Raw genomic sequence first — 13,623 nt, 5'->3', positions numbered from 1 at the left:
AGAAGCAAGTTGGACTATACAAAAGCGTAGTAATTTCTGCTTTATAACTTGTTAGTATATTGCCCATGTTTTAAGATCCAAAGAAATATCGAATGATATCTTTTTTTTTTTTTTTTTTTTTTTCGTCTTTTTAGGGCTGAACCCACAGCATATGGAGATTCCCAGGCTAGGGGTTGAATTGGAGCTGTAGCTTCTGGCCACAGAAATGCCAGATCCGAGCCAGGTCTGCAGCCTACACCACAGCCCCCGGCAAATGCCCTATCGTTAACCCACTGAGCGAGAGATTGAACCTGCATCCTCTTGGATACTAGTCCGGGCTCGTTATTACTGAGCTATGATGGGAACTCCTGGATGATATCTTTTGAAGAAATATGTCAAACCAGTTACATGTGCATGTGGATGAGTAAAAGTGCTTTGACCACTGTCTTTGGCTTTGGAAGTGTACAAAATACCTCGCATATTAATATTCTTCCCAGATCTTCAAGATTAGTAAATTGTTGTATATGTATGAGAGACTACTATGAAGCCATCCAACATCATGTGAAAGAATGTCAACTTGGGAGAATCATCCCTAAGTTAAAACACAGGCTGCAATATAATATACGCAGTTTGTTCGTAGTTTTGTTTTTCTTACAGGCAGCTGAGGCGTGAATAAATACTGAAAGTGTCAACACTAATGTTAAGGGTGGATTTTCTCTGGAAATTAGTGTTATAAGTGGGTTTTTTTTTTTTCTCTTTGAACCGTCTGTTTTCCAAGATTTTTGTTTTAAACATGTATTGCAGTACTAAAGAATCACTAGAAATACAGGAAAGTACTGAAAGTTTATAAATTGTCAAAATATACCAGCAAAGCTTTACTGAGTAAATAGTTTCCCAATTGCACATTGTAAAGTTATTCTTTACTGTCCACTGTAATTTATCATTGGTTTTTAGACTTTTGGACCTGTGATTGTAATCAGTGCCATTTTAAAACTTGTAACTGAGCTTCAGAATCGATTTCTTGTTCTCTTTATATAAAAAGAATTGCTGAATGGATGCTCACAGACCTTCTAAACTACACAAACTTTTTTCTTAACATCCCATTTAAGTTCACTTTTAATACATTTATTAAACAGAAGTTGATCACCCAAACTGTGCTGTAAATCAGGCTACAAAAATGGATAAAACGCTGTTCCTGGAGTTCCCGTTGTGGTTCAGGGGAAACAAATCTGACTAATATCCATGAAGATGCAGATTCAAACCCTGGCCTCTCTCCATGGGTAGGGGATCCGGCGTTGCTGTGAGCTCTGGTATAGGTCTCAAGACAAGGCTCGGATCCCACATGGCTGTGGTGTAGGCCAGCAGCTACAGCTCCAATTTGACCCCTATCTTGGGAACTTCCATATGCTGCCGCCAGTGTGGCCCTAAAAAAAATAAAAAAGAAAAAAAAATGCTGTTCCTGTGTCCAAGGGAGCATGCAGTCCTAGAGTTAAAACTTAACACTTTTGTTGTGCTTTGAAGTTTCAAAGTGATTTCACGTACATCTCACTGTCACGACAATCTCAGGGAGGTATGTACACTCTAGTGTTCTCATTTTAGAAATGAAGAGACAGATCTGAGAGGTTGTAACTCAAGCAACATCAAATGGATAGAGATGAAAGACTTGGGTCTCTTGTCTTCTGAGCTCAGGTCTTATTGCTCCTCCTACATTTCCTTTCTTGCTAAACTTCCAAAATACATTTTAAAATGTATTCTTTGGATGAGATTTGAAAATTATTCTTAGGTAATAAGGACCTTTTTTTTTCTTACCAAAGTAAATTAATGATTCAAGGAGTTTTTGATGTTGTATGGTCTAAACTATATATACATATACCCCAGTGATTTACATTTTTTGTCATTTGATTTTCAGTGGATTATTTGCAAAAGTAATTTTGATCTCCTGCCACATGGTTGAAGGCTTTTTTTTTTTTTTTGGTCTTTTTAGGGCCTCACCTGAGACCTATGGAAGTTCCCAGGCTAGGGGTCAGATTGGAGCTGCAGCTGCTGGCCCACACCACAGCAAACCAACTCTTCGTCTGCAACCTACACCACAGATCACAGCAATGCTGGATCCCTCAGCTACTGAGCAAGGCCAAGGATTGAACCCACATCCTCATGGATACTAGTTGGGTTTGTTACCACTGAGCCATAATGGGAACTCCACCCCCCCCCTTTTTAAACCTTTCCAAAGTTGCATGTGGTATCCTTTCAATGCTCTTAGGACTTTAGGAAAGAAATGTCTTTCTCTGAATTTTTTTTGGTGAGTTTTCAGACTCTTTGCTCACATGAGCCATTCTTAGTTTGTTCCAGCTTGCTAACATTTGGTGTCACATGTGAGCCTTCCACATGTGTTCACCCTTCATTCCAACTCTAATTGAACTCTGCTCTTATTGACTGGGGGGCAGTTGGACAGGCATGCTTCATTCCTGGAATTGACAGTCATTCCAGGTGAGTAAAGGGGAGCCTCAGTGAGACATCTTTAAGCATGTGAAAAGCATTTGGTTTTAAAAATGGAAGCAATGGAAGTGTACTATTAGTGCCTGCCCCTTTGCAGTGGTTTGCTTAGCAGAACAGAACTGATATGCCTGTTTTCTTCAGTTCTCTTATCTTTCTTTAGCAGTTCTGTTTGAATGTTTTCTATCTATCCGTACTCATTTTTGCTCTTTCTGACCCTTCTTTTTATTTCCCCTTTCTCTGCCTTGTTCTTCTCTTTCAGTTTTGAATATATTAACACTGAATCAGCACTTCTAAAGCCCTGCCTTCTCCCCCTGGCTTCACTTGGCCTTCAGACATAATGAGGAGACTGGCTTTTCGAGGCGCTGGTTGTGCTCTGGTAAAGCTGGTAAATTACTGATCATCTACACCCTTTTCCTTTTCTGTCCTTCCTTGCCTTTTCCCTTCCACCTTTCTTAAATTTTGTTATCCTCTTCATAAAGAGTCCCACCTTATGTTCATCAAATTCACTTGTGTCCTCGTCATAGACTGTTTACAGAAGTCTGGTCCTTAGTTTCTTCATCTTAATGAAGTAAGGCCAGTTTGTCAACCTTTTATAAAGCAAACAAAGATCAGCAATATTTGGCTGGCCTTGGTCTAAGTCCTTTGAAGCTTCGGCCAATTGCAAACTAATACACTGTATGACAAACCAAGTCCCGTAGGAAGGAACATCATCACTTTAGACTCTGTGTTTAAACACCATGTGGATTGCAGTTCAGAGGAAGAGATAAGAAACTCCTCTTGTTTCTTAGTTGGTTACCAGAATTTGTTATTTGTTGGTTTGTTTTGCTTCTGCTTTCTGTTCCCTGGAGATACCCAGTTTTTCTCTCCATACCACTGGCAGCCCATTCTTTCAGCTGTTAGTGTCTTAGTTTCCTGAAATTGAATGTTGATGAATGACATTGGGATCACTTTTTTCTTTTTGCTTTAGAGAAAGACTTTTGAAATCATAATATACTGCCTGATGTTGTTAAATTGTATAAACCTTGTAGGACTTTCTTGGGTATACACCCTTTCCCTCTAGCTGTAGCAGATCATTTCAGTAGTTGCATTTCTTGTGTTATAGTCAAATATGTGTATCTGTAAAGTTGTGTTAATATTATTTAGTAGCCTTACTAAAACCGAGAGCAAGTATTTACATATTTCTGAAAGGCCAAGGAGGACCTAAAAGTTCACTTCTGAGGTGGTCTTCCAGATCACCTACTGAAAATATAAAGCTGTGAGTTCCTTAGAGTAGAGCTGAGTACGTCACATAACTGAAAAGGAAGTTAGTCTGGATTAACAGAAAAGTTTTAAAACACAGATTTGCTACTTTAGCATAGGTACAGTAAGTCATGTTAAGTGTTTTAAGGAATGGAGAAAACTCAATTTTCAGTGTGTTAATTTAGGGCATATCTGAAATGCTAGAAGGTTAACCAGTCCTCTGTTCCTCTACCCTTTTGCACTACATATTTGCATCAAGGTCTGCTTCCAGTTTTTTTTGTTTTTTGTTTTTTGTTTTCCCCCACATCCTGGCCCATCTGGAGATTGATCATAATTGTAAGAAACACGGGGGAAAACAAATGAGGTTGCTGACTCCAGAGGTGACCACCTTGGGGTCTCTGTCCCTGAGGCCTGCCTAACTGCCTCAGAGACTAAGGGATTAATACCTTTAACACACTGGTGTACCACTGCATTTTCCAAACTCCAGTCCAGAATAAATTTGAGGCTAGAAGTGATTGATTCCTTCAAAATTGGTAATGTACAAATGAGTATACTTTTGCTGAATTTGTCCCATCCAAGTAAGTGTAGCATTCTGGTAAGCGAAGGGGCTAAAGCAAGATTTAGGACTTGCCCTGAAAAAAAGTAGTTAACCTTCTTTGCAACAGTTTAAATATCCTCCAAAGTGAACCAGAAGCTTGGTAGTCAGTGGCCAGCTGAGGGCTTGGTGGCAAAGTATAAACTTAAGTATAAGAACATGGCTAATTATTTCTTATAGAAGAAGTTGGATTCCATGGGTTCCAAGAGAAGAAGAGCTACCTCCCCTTCCAGTAGTGTCAGCGGGGACTTTGATGACGGGCACCATTCTGTGTCCACACCAGGCCCAAGCAGGAAAAGGAGGAGACTTTCCAGTCTTCCGACTGTAGACCCTGTGAGTAACTTGGATCACAGTTTCTGTCTTCTGTCTTCGCTACCCTTCCTCCGATGATAAGCAGTTATGATGCAAGGCCTGTGTGCTTCTTTTTCCTCTGGTTTGATATTCTCAATTTTTCTTTTATGAAAAGTATATATTTAGCCAAAAGTATTTGAGTGATGGAGTAATTTAGTATTATGAAATAATAAAGTATATCAGCATGTCCCGTTATATAGTCATTTAAATAACTGTGCTTGTCGTGTGCCAAGCATAAAAGATTTCTCTGTGATCAGAAAGCACCAGCCCTGCAGAGTGCTGGGTAAGAGTGTTTCAGGCAGAGGGCTTGGATTTGGTGTGTTGTGATTACAGAGCAATGGTCAAGATGGAGAAGGAAACTGGTAAAGTCTCCTCAGCCAGAGTATACCCTGCATGCTCTGTGGGCATTGTTAGGAGTTTAGATTTTGTTCTCTGAGTAGTAAGAAGCCCTTCTATTGGATGATTTTTAATTTAAGCAAGGGTGATATAAATTGATTTTGTTTAAGATTGTTATGATCATTATACAACTACAGATGTGATAAATTCATTTGAGTAATAAAAAAAATGAAAGAAAAAATAAAAGAACAACTGACAGAAAAAAAAAGAAATTAGAACTTAAATGTTCTCATCAAAAATTATAAATTGAAAAATACATACAGTGATAGATATACTAATTACCTAGATGGGAAGGATCCTCTCACAATATATACCTATATCAAATCATTAAAGTGATAACTTTAAATATCTTACAATTTCGTCGATTATACTTCAATAAAGATGAAAAAAACAGAAAAGGTTTTAAAAAAAAATTACTAGTAGTATAAATCCGATGAAAAAATCTAATCATTTAAAATGATTTTAAATAAGGAGAAATACTGTCAGCATTATTTCAGACTTGGGTCCCCATATGGGAATTGAAGGATTCATCTTTCTCTACTGGCTTTTTATGTGTTTTTTGTTTGTTTGTTTTTAAGATAATCCTAATGCTTTCTGTTCACTTTTCTGGTGATTTTTCTCCTTTTTCTACTGTAGATTGCTGTGTGCCATGAACTCTACAACACCATCCGAGACTATAAGGATGAGCAGGGCAGGCTCCTCTGTGAGCTCTTCATTAGGGCACCAAAGCGAAGGTGAGTGGGAGGGACTTGGTCCTGAGTCCAAGTTGAAAGTGTTTGGAAATTGAGTTTTCCTTCAGAAGGAATGGCTTAAATGTTACTTGGGTCCACATTTTGGTATTTGTTGTCAAGAGGTAGTGAAGCATATATTTTAAAAATTTTTTAATTCAAGAAAAATTTTCAGTTATAAAATGTAAAATCTACAGTCTTAATCATTTTGCAATATTAATCATTCTTAATCCGTCCAGTAAGTGTTAAGTATATTTTCATCGTTACACAGCAGATCTCCAGAATTTTTTCATATTGTGAAATTGAAACTCTATGCCCATTAAATAACTCATTTCCCCCTCCCCCTCTCCAGTCCCTAGCAATCACCATTGCACTTCCTATTTCTCTGAATTTGACTACTTTAGATATCTCATGTGAGTAGAATCATATAGTATTTGTCTTTTCTGACTGGTTTATTTCACCTAGCATAATATCCTCAGGATTTATTCATGTCAATACCATGTTACAGGATTTCCTTCCTTTTTAAGACTGAGTAATACTCCATTGTATGCATATACCACATTTGGGTTGGTTTTACCTATTGGCTGTTGTGAATTATTGCTTCAGTAAATAAACATCAGTGTGCAAATACAAATACCTCTTCAAGAGGTTGCTTTCAGTTGTTTTGTATATATACCCAGAACTGGAATTGTTGGATCTTGTAGTAATTCTATTTTTAATTTTTTGACACCATACTGTTTTCCATAATCATGGCACCATTTTACATCCCACCAACAGTGTATAAGAGCTCCAGTTGCTGGAAGTTCCCTTGTTGGTGCAGCAGGTTAAGGATCTGGTGTTGCCACAGCTGTGGTGCAGTTTGCAACTGCAGTTCGGATTCAATCCCTGGCCTGGGAACTTGCACATGCCAAGGACTCAGCCAAAAAAATGAAAAAAAAAGTTCCAATTTCTCTTCATCCTCACCACACTCATCATTTTGTAGTAAGTTTTGAAATCAAAGAGAGTGAGTACTCCATGATGGTTAATTTTGTGTGTCAACTTACTTGAGTTAAGGGATGCCCAGAGAGCTAATAAAACATTATTTGTGGGTGTGTCTGTGAGGAGGTTCTTTGAAAAGATTAACATGTGAATAGGTAGACTGAGTAAAGAAGTTGGCTTTCACCAATGCAGCTGGATATCTTCCAGCCCCTGAGGGCTTGAATAGAATAATAAAAGGGTACAGGAAGGGTGAATTTGTGTTCTCCATTAGAATGGAGACATCCTTCTCCTGTTCTTGGACATCAGAACTCTGGGTTCTTGGACTTTTGAACTCTAGGTTCTTGACTTTTGAACTTTTTACATCACTGCTTTCCTGGTCTCCAGCTGGCATATCCTGGGACTTTTTGGCCTCCATAATTAATTGCCATTTTCTGTAATAGCATTTATTCCCTCTCACTCTCGCTCTCTTTTTCTCTATTGTTTCTGTTTTTTTGGAGTACCCTAATATAGTCTTCCAACTTTGTTCTTCTTTTTTTTTTTTTTTTTTTTTTTTTTGTCTTTTGTTGTTGTTGTTGTTGCTATTTCTTGGGCCGCTCCCACAGCATATGGAGGTTCCCAGGCTAGGGGTTGAATCGGAGCTGTAGTCAAGGGCCTACACCAGAGCCACAGCAACGCGGGATCCGAGCCGCGTCTGCAACCTACACCACAGCTCACTGAGCAAGGGCAGGGACCGAACCTGCAACCTCATGGTTCCTAGTCGGATTCGTTAACCACTGTGCCACGACGGGAACTCCCCAACTTTGTTCTTCTTTTTCAGGATAGGTTTTTTTGGTTTCTGCAAAAAAAAATGGTATTGGGATTTTGTTAGATTTTACACTGACTCCATGGATTGCTTTGGGTAGTATTGGTATCTTAACCGTATTAAGTTTTCCATTTCATGAACATGGGATATCTGTCCATTTATTTGTGTGTTTTTTAATTTCTTACAGAAATGTGTAGGTTTCAGAAGTTCCTTTGTAGCATAGTGGGCTGTGGATCCAGTGTTGTCACTGCAGCAGCTCAGGTTGCTGCTGTGGCAAGGGTTTGATCCCTGGTCCATGGACATGGCCAAAAAAAAAAATTAAATGTGTAGTTTTTGGGAGTTCCCTTTGTGGTGCAGCGGAAACGAATCCGACTAGGAGCCATGAGGTAGTGGGTTTGATCCCTGGCCTTGCTCAGTGGGTTAAGGATCCAGCATTGCCTTGAGCCTTGGTATAGGTCACAGATGCGGCTTGGATCTGGTGTTGCTGTGGCTGTGGCATAGGTTGGCAGCTGCAGCTCAGGTTAGACCCCTAACCTGGGAACCTCCATATGCCACGGGTGCAGCCCTAAAAAGACAAAAAAAAAAGGGTAGTTTTCACTATATAAATTTTTCACCCCACTGGTTAGCTTTATTCTTTAATCTCTGGTTTGGATTGTTCACTGTGAGTTTATAGAAATACAACTCATTTTTGTGTATGTAGATTTTGTATCTTGCAGCATTACTGAATTCACTTATTCTAAAAGTTTTTTTGTGTGAATCTTTAAGAGTATTCTGCATATGAGATCTGTCGTCTGTGATCAAAGATAGTTTTACTTTGTCCTGTCTAATTTAGATGGCTCTTTTTTTTTTTTTTTAAATCGATACACTCTTAATAGATGTATTTTTTATTTTTTATTTTTTTTGTCTTTTGTCTTGTTGTTGTTGTTGTTGTTATTTCTTGGGCCGCTCCTGCGGCATATGGAGGTTCCCAGGCCAGGGGTTGAATCGGAGCTGTAGCCACCGGCCTACGCCAGAGCCACAGCAACGCGGGATCCGAACCGCGTCTGCAACCTACACCACAGCTCACGGCAACGCCGGATCGTTAACCCACTGAGCAAGGGGCAGGGACCGAACCCGCAACCTCATGGTTCCTAGTCGGATTCGTTAACCACTGCGCCACGACGGCAACTCCTAGATGGCTCTTATATCGTTTTCTTGCCGAAATGCTCTGGCTGGGACTTCCAGTACTATGTTGAAAAGAAGTGATGAGAGCAATGTCTTTGTTTTTCACCATTTTTAGTATAATATTAGCTATAGGCTTTTTCATGTGGCCTTTATTTTGTAGAGATAGGTTCCATCTATACCTAATTTGTTGAGTGTTTTTATCATGAAAAGGATGGTGAATTTTGTAAAATGCTTTTTCTGGATTAGTTGAGATGATCATGTGGTTATTTTCCTTCATTCTTTTGGGGGTTTTTTTGGCCACACCCACAGCATGCCGAAGTTCCTGGGCCAGGGATTGAACCTGTACCACGGAGTAACCTGAGCTACAGCAGTGACAATGCCAGATCCTTAATCACTAGGTTACCAGGGAACTCCTGTTTTCCTTCATTGTGTTAATATGATTCATTACTTTTATCAAATCTCATAGGTTGCACCATCTTGCATTGCAGGCCTAACTCTCACTCGATCATGGAATATAATTCTTTTAACATAACCGCTGAATTCATTTTGTTGTATTTTTTTGAGGATTTTTTTATATCAATATCCATAAGGAATATTGGTCTGTAGTTTTCTTTCTTTTTCTTTTTCTTTTTTTTTTTGGCCGCCCTGCGGCATAAGGAGTTCCCAGACCAGGGATCAGATCCAAGCCTCAATTGAGACCTAAGTTGCAGCTGTGGCAATGCTACATCCTCAACCCACTGTGCTCGGCTGGGGATCAAACCTACTTCCCAGTACCCCAGAGACATCGCCAATCCCATTATGACACAGTGGAAACTCCATTTTATTTTCTTGTAGTGTCTTTGGCTTTGGTATCAGAGCATTACTAGTGTCACAGAATAAGTAAGTTTTCCTTCCAATTTTTTTGGAAAAATTAGAGAAGAATAATGTTAGTTCTTTAAATGTCTGGTGAAATTCAACAGCCATTGAATCCAGGGCTTTTCTTTGCTAGGGGATTTTTTTTTTTCAGGGCCACATCTGGGGAATATTGAAGTTCCCAGGCTAGGGGTTGGAGTAGAGCTCCTGGCCTATACCACAGCCAAAGCAATACTAGATCTGTGCCACATCTGCAACCTAAGCTACAGCTTCTGGCAACACCAGATCCTTTATCCGTAGAGCAAGGCCAGGGATCACACACGCATTCTCATGGATACTAGTCAGGTTCTTAACTCACTGAGCCATAGCAGAACTCCCACTTATCCATTCTAAATGTAATAATTTGCATCTACTAACACCAAACTCCCAGTCCATCCCACACTCTCCCCTCTCCCCTTTGGCAAGCATAAGTCTGTTCTCTATGTCTATGAATCTGTTCCTGTTTTGTAGATAGGTTCATTATGCCATATTTTAGATTCCACGTTTAAGTGATACCATATGGTATTTGTCTTTCTCTTTATGGTTTAACTTTGCTTAGTATGAGAATCTCTAGTTGCATCCATGTTGCTGCAAATGGCATTATTTCATTCTTTTTTATGGCTGAATAGTATTCCATTGTGTATATGTACCACATCTTATTCCGTTCATCTGTCGATGGACATTTCGGTTGTTTCCATGTCTTCGTTATTGTGAATAGTGCTGCTCTGAACATTCAGGTGCATGTGTCATTTTGAATTGTAGTTTTGTCTGGATATATGCCCCGGAGTGGGATTACTAGATCATATGGTAGTTCTATTTTCAGTTTTCTGAGGAACCTTCATCCTATTTTCCATTATGGTTGTACCAGTTTACATTCCCACCAACAGTGTAGGAGGGTTCTGTGTTTTCTACACCCTTTCCAGCATTTGTTGTTTGTAGACGTATTAATGATGGCCATTCGGACCAGTATGAGGTGGCACCTCATTGTATTTTTGATCTGTATTTCTCAAATAATTAGTGATGTTAAGCATTTTTTCATGTACCTGTTGGCCATCCATATGTCTTCTTTGGAGAAATAGCTATTTACATCTTCTACCCATTTTTCAGTTGGGTTGTTTGGGTTTTTTGTTGTTGAGTTGTACGAGTTGTTTATATATTTTGGAGATTAAGCCCTTGTCAGTTACATCATTTGCATCTATTTTCTCCCATCCAGTAGGCTGTCTTTTTGGTCTTTTTATGGTTTCCTTTTCTGTGCAAAAGCTTATAAGTCTCATTTGTTTATTTTTGTTACTTCTTTCTATTGCCTTGGGGGACTAACCTAAAAAAAATTTGTGTGGTTTATTTATTGATTTATTTATTTGTCTTTTTTGCCTTTTCTAGGGCCGCACTCACAGCATGTAGAGTTTCCCAGGCTAGGGGTCTAATCAGAGCTGTAGCTGCCGGGCCTACGCCAGAGCCATAGCAACGCGGGATCCAAGCCGTGTCTGCAACCTACACCTCAGCTCATGGCAACGCTGGATCCTTAACCCACTGAGCAAGGCCAGGGATGGAACCTGCAACCTCATGATTCCTAGTCGGATTTGTTAACCACTGAGCTACGATGGGAACTCCAACATTTGTGTGGTTTATGTCAGAGAATGTTTTGCCTATGTTCTCTTCTAGGAGTTTTATGGTGTCATGTTTTAAGTCTTTGAGCCATTTTGAGTTTATTTTTGTGCATGGTGTGAGGGTGTGTTCTAATTTCAGTGATTTGTGTGCAGCTGTCCAGTTTTCCCAGCACCACTTCCTCAAGAGACTGTCTTTCCCATTTTATATTCTTGCCTCCTTTGTTGAAGATTAATTGACTATAGGTGTCTGGGTTTATTTCTAGGTTTTCTATTCTGTTCGTTTAATTGATCTGTATATCCATTTTTGTGCCAGTACCATACTGTCTTGATTACTGTAGCTTTATAATATTGTCTGAAGTCTGGGAGAGTTATACCTCCTGCTTTTTTTTTTTTTTTTCCTCAGGATTGCTTTGGCATTTCTGAGTATGGTTCCATACAAATTTTTGGATTGTTTGTTCTGGTTCTGTGGAAGACATCATGGGTAATTTGATAGGGATCAAATTAAATCTGTAAATTGCTTTGGGTGGTAACTTTGCCAGGAGATTTTTGATTACTGATTCAACCTCCATATTAGTTGTATGTCTATTCAAGTGTCCTATTTCTTCATATTCAGTCTTGTAGGTCGTATATTTCTAGGAATTTATCTGTTTTCTTATAGGGTATCCAGTATATTGGCATGTGGTTGTTCATTGTAAACTCTTATTAGCTTTTTATTTCTGTGGCATTGGTTGTAATATCCTTTCTTTCTTTTTTTTTTTTTTTTTTTTTTTTTTTTTTTTTTTTTTTTTTTACTGTACCTGTGGCATACAGAAGTTCCTGGGGCAGGGAGCAAACCCATGCCACAGCACAGCAGTGACAACACAAGGTTCTTAACCTCCTGCACAGGGGGACTTCCATGAGTTTCTTTTTGAGACTTTGTTTTGGTTAGTATATTAGGTTGCTTGTACTAGGACATCCTAATTAACAGTGACTGAAACAAGAACAATTGCTTTCTCTCATGTACAATTCCTGTTCTGTGAGGTTTTAGGGCTGAGATACTGTCTGTCTCTTTATTCTTCTGTGCCTGAGTTATCACCCTTGTCTTCATGGTCTGAGATTGCTCACCACCACAACTGTCTTCCAGCCCATAGGAAACAAGGCATGTTAAGAATGTGACCTGAACATAATACACTTCAGCTTTTGCAATGGCTGGTCCTTAGCTGCAACAAGGCTGAAGAATATGGTCTTTAGTACCCAGGCAGCAACTTAGAATGCTCTCATCTTGGGAAGGAGGGAAAATAGGTTTAGGGGTAGCCAGCAGGCTCTGCACATCAGGCAAGGTGTTTCTTACTTTTCTGGTTAAAACTCTTATTTGTGCTTTGGCTATTCTATACCCATACACAGCAGGATATCCTATTGTTGAAAGAGAAAAGCTGTTAAGATATATGCTATATACAATCTTGTGTGTGTGTGTGTGCGTGTGCCCACGCACCCGCAGAAATTTGGAAGAAAATGGTTTTCATTTTGCTTTTTAGAATCGCACATGTGGCGTATGGGCATTCCAAGACTAGGGGTCAAATCGGAGCTGCAGCCTACAGCCTAGGCCACAGCCACAGCAACTCACGATCCAAGCTGTAGGGGTTTTGGACAGGAGCTGTGTCACATTACAGGGTGTTAGAGCCTTGGCATGCTGAAGAGGGAGTTTATGTAGGAGGACTTCCTGGCACCTTCCAGGTGTGGAGGCCTAAGTCAGGGAAGGAAGGTGTTCATGTAGGAGGAGTGGTGATGACAGTGGTCTTTCATAGGTGGCGTAAGGAGGGTATCTGTGTGGGATGTGGCATAGCACGGGGGTGCATGGAGTGGCAAGGTCATAGCCTTGAGTGAAATGAGAGCATTTTTGGGTGGTAAGACAGCAGCAATAGGAGATCGCTTAGATACATGTGACCAGTCATGTAAATAAATAATGGGACTCAGACTTCTCATTATTTGAAAATGGGAGCATAAGTTGGGAAAGGAAAGTAGAATGAACCCTGAGGTGTTGGATTAGAATTGGAAATAGTAGGAGTTCCCCTTGTGGCGCAGTGGAAACGAATCTGACTAGGAACCATGAGGTTGCGTGTTTGATCCCTGGCCTTGCTCAGTGGGTTAAGGATTTGGGGTTGCTGTGAGCTGTGGTGTAGGTCACAGACGCAACTGGGGTCTGGAGTTGCTATGGCTGTAGCATAGGCCAGCAGCTGTAGCTCTGATTCGACCCCTAGCCTGGGAACCTCCATATGCCGTGGGGGCAGCCTAAAAAGCAAAAAAAAAAAAAAAAAAAAAAAAGAAGAATTGGAAATAGTGGAGTTCCCATCATGGCTCAGTGGAAACAAATCTAACTTGTATCCATGAGGACCCAGGTTCAATCCCTGGTCTCCCTCA

The 13,623-nt window shown here is 39.9% G+C and overlaps 1 protein-coding gene across 50 annotated transcripts in view; it reads left to right on the top strand.

Moving 5' to 3' along the window:
• The window catches only part of PBRM1 (polybromo 1), a 130,811-nt gene that overhangs the window by 1,038 nt on the left and 116,150 nt on the right, over positions 1-13,623 (top strand). For 20 of the 50 annotated variants that reach the window (XM_084988497.1, XM_084988491.1, XM_021068912.2 and 17 more), the window contains exons 2-3: positions 4,490-4,642; positions 5,693-5,790. In XM_084988497.1, the coding sequence (XP_084844623.1) occupies positions 4,505-4,642; positions 5,693-5,790 (236 nt within the window). In that variant the 5' untranslated portion in view covers positions 4,490-4,504. Of the gene's footprint in view, positions 1-2,734; positions 2,861-4,489; positions 4,643-5,692; positions 5,791-13,623 lie in introns of all 50 variants that reach the window. The other 30 variants (XM_084988500.1, XM_084988498.1, XM_084988496.1 and 27 more) reach the window with 5 other exon arrangements.

Source organism: Sus scrofa, chromosome 13 (genome assembly GCF_054392235.1).
Source record: "Sus scrofa isolate SSC_HxYL_T2T_F1_AM1 chromosome 13, Sscrofa_HxYL_maternal_Yorkshire_Landrace_v2.0, whole genome shotgun sequence".
Taxonomy (NCBI): domain Eukaryota; kingdom Metazoa; phylum Chordata; class Mammalia; order Artiodactyla; family Suidae; genus Sus; species Sus scrofa.
This window is presented reverse-complemented; position numbering and strand designations above follow the sequence as displayed.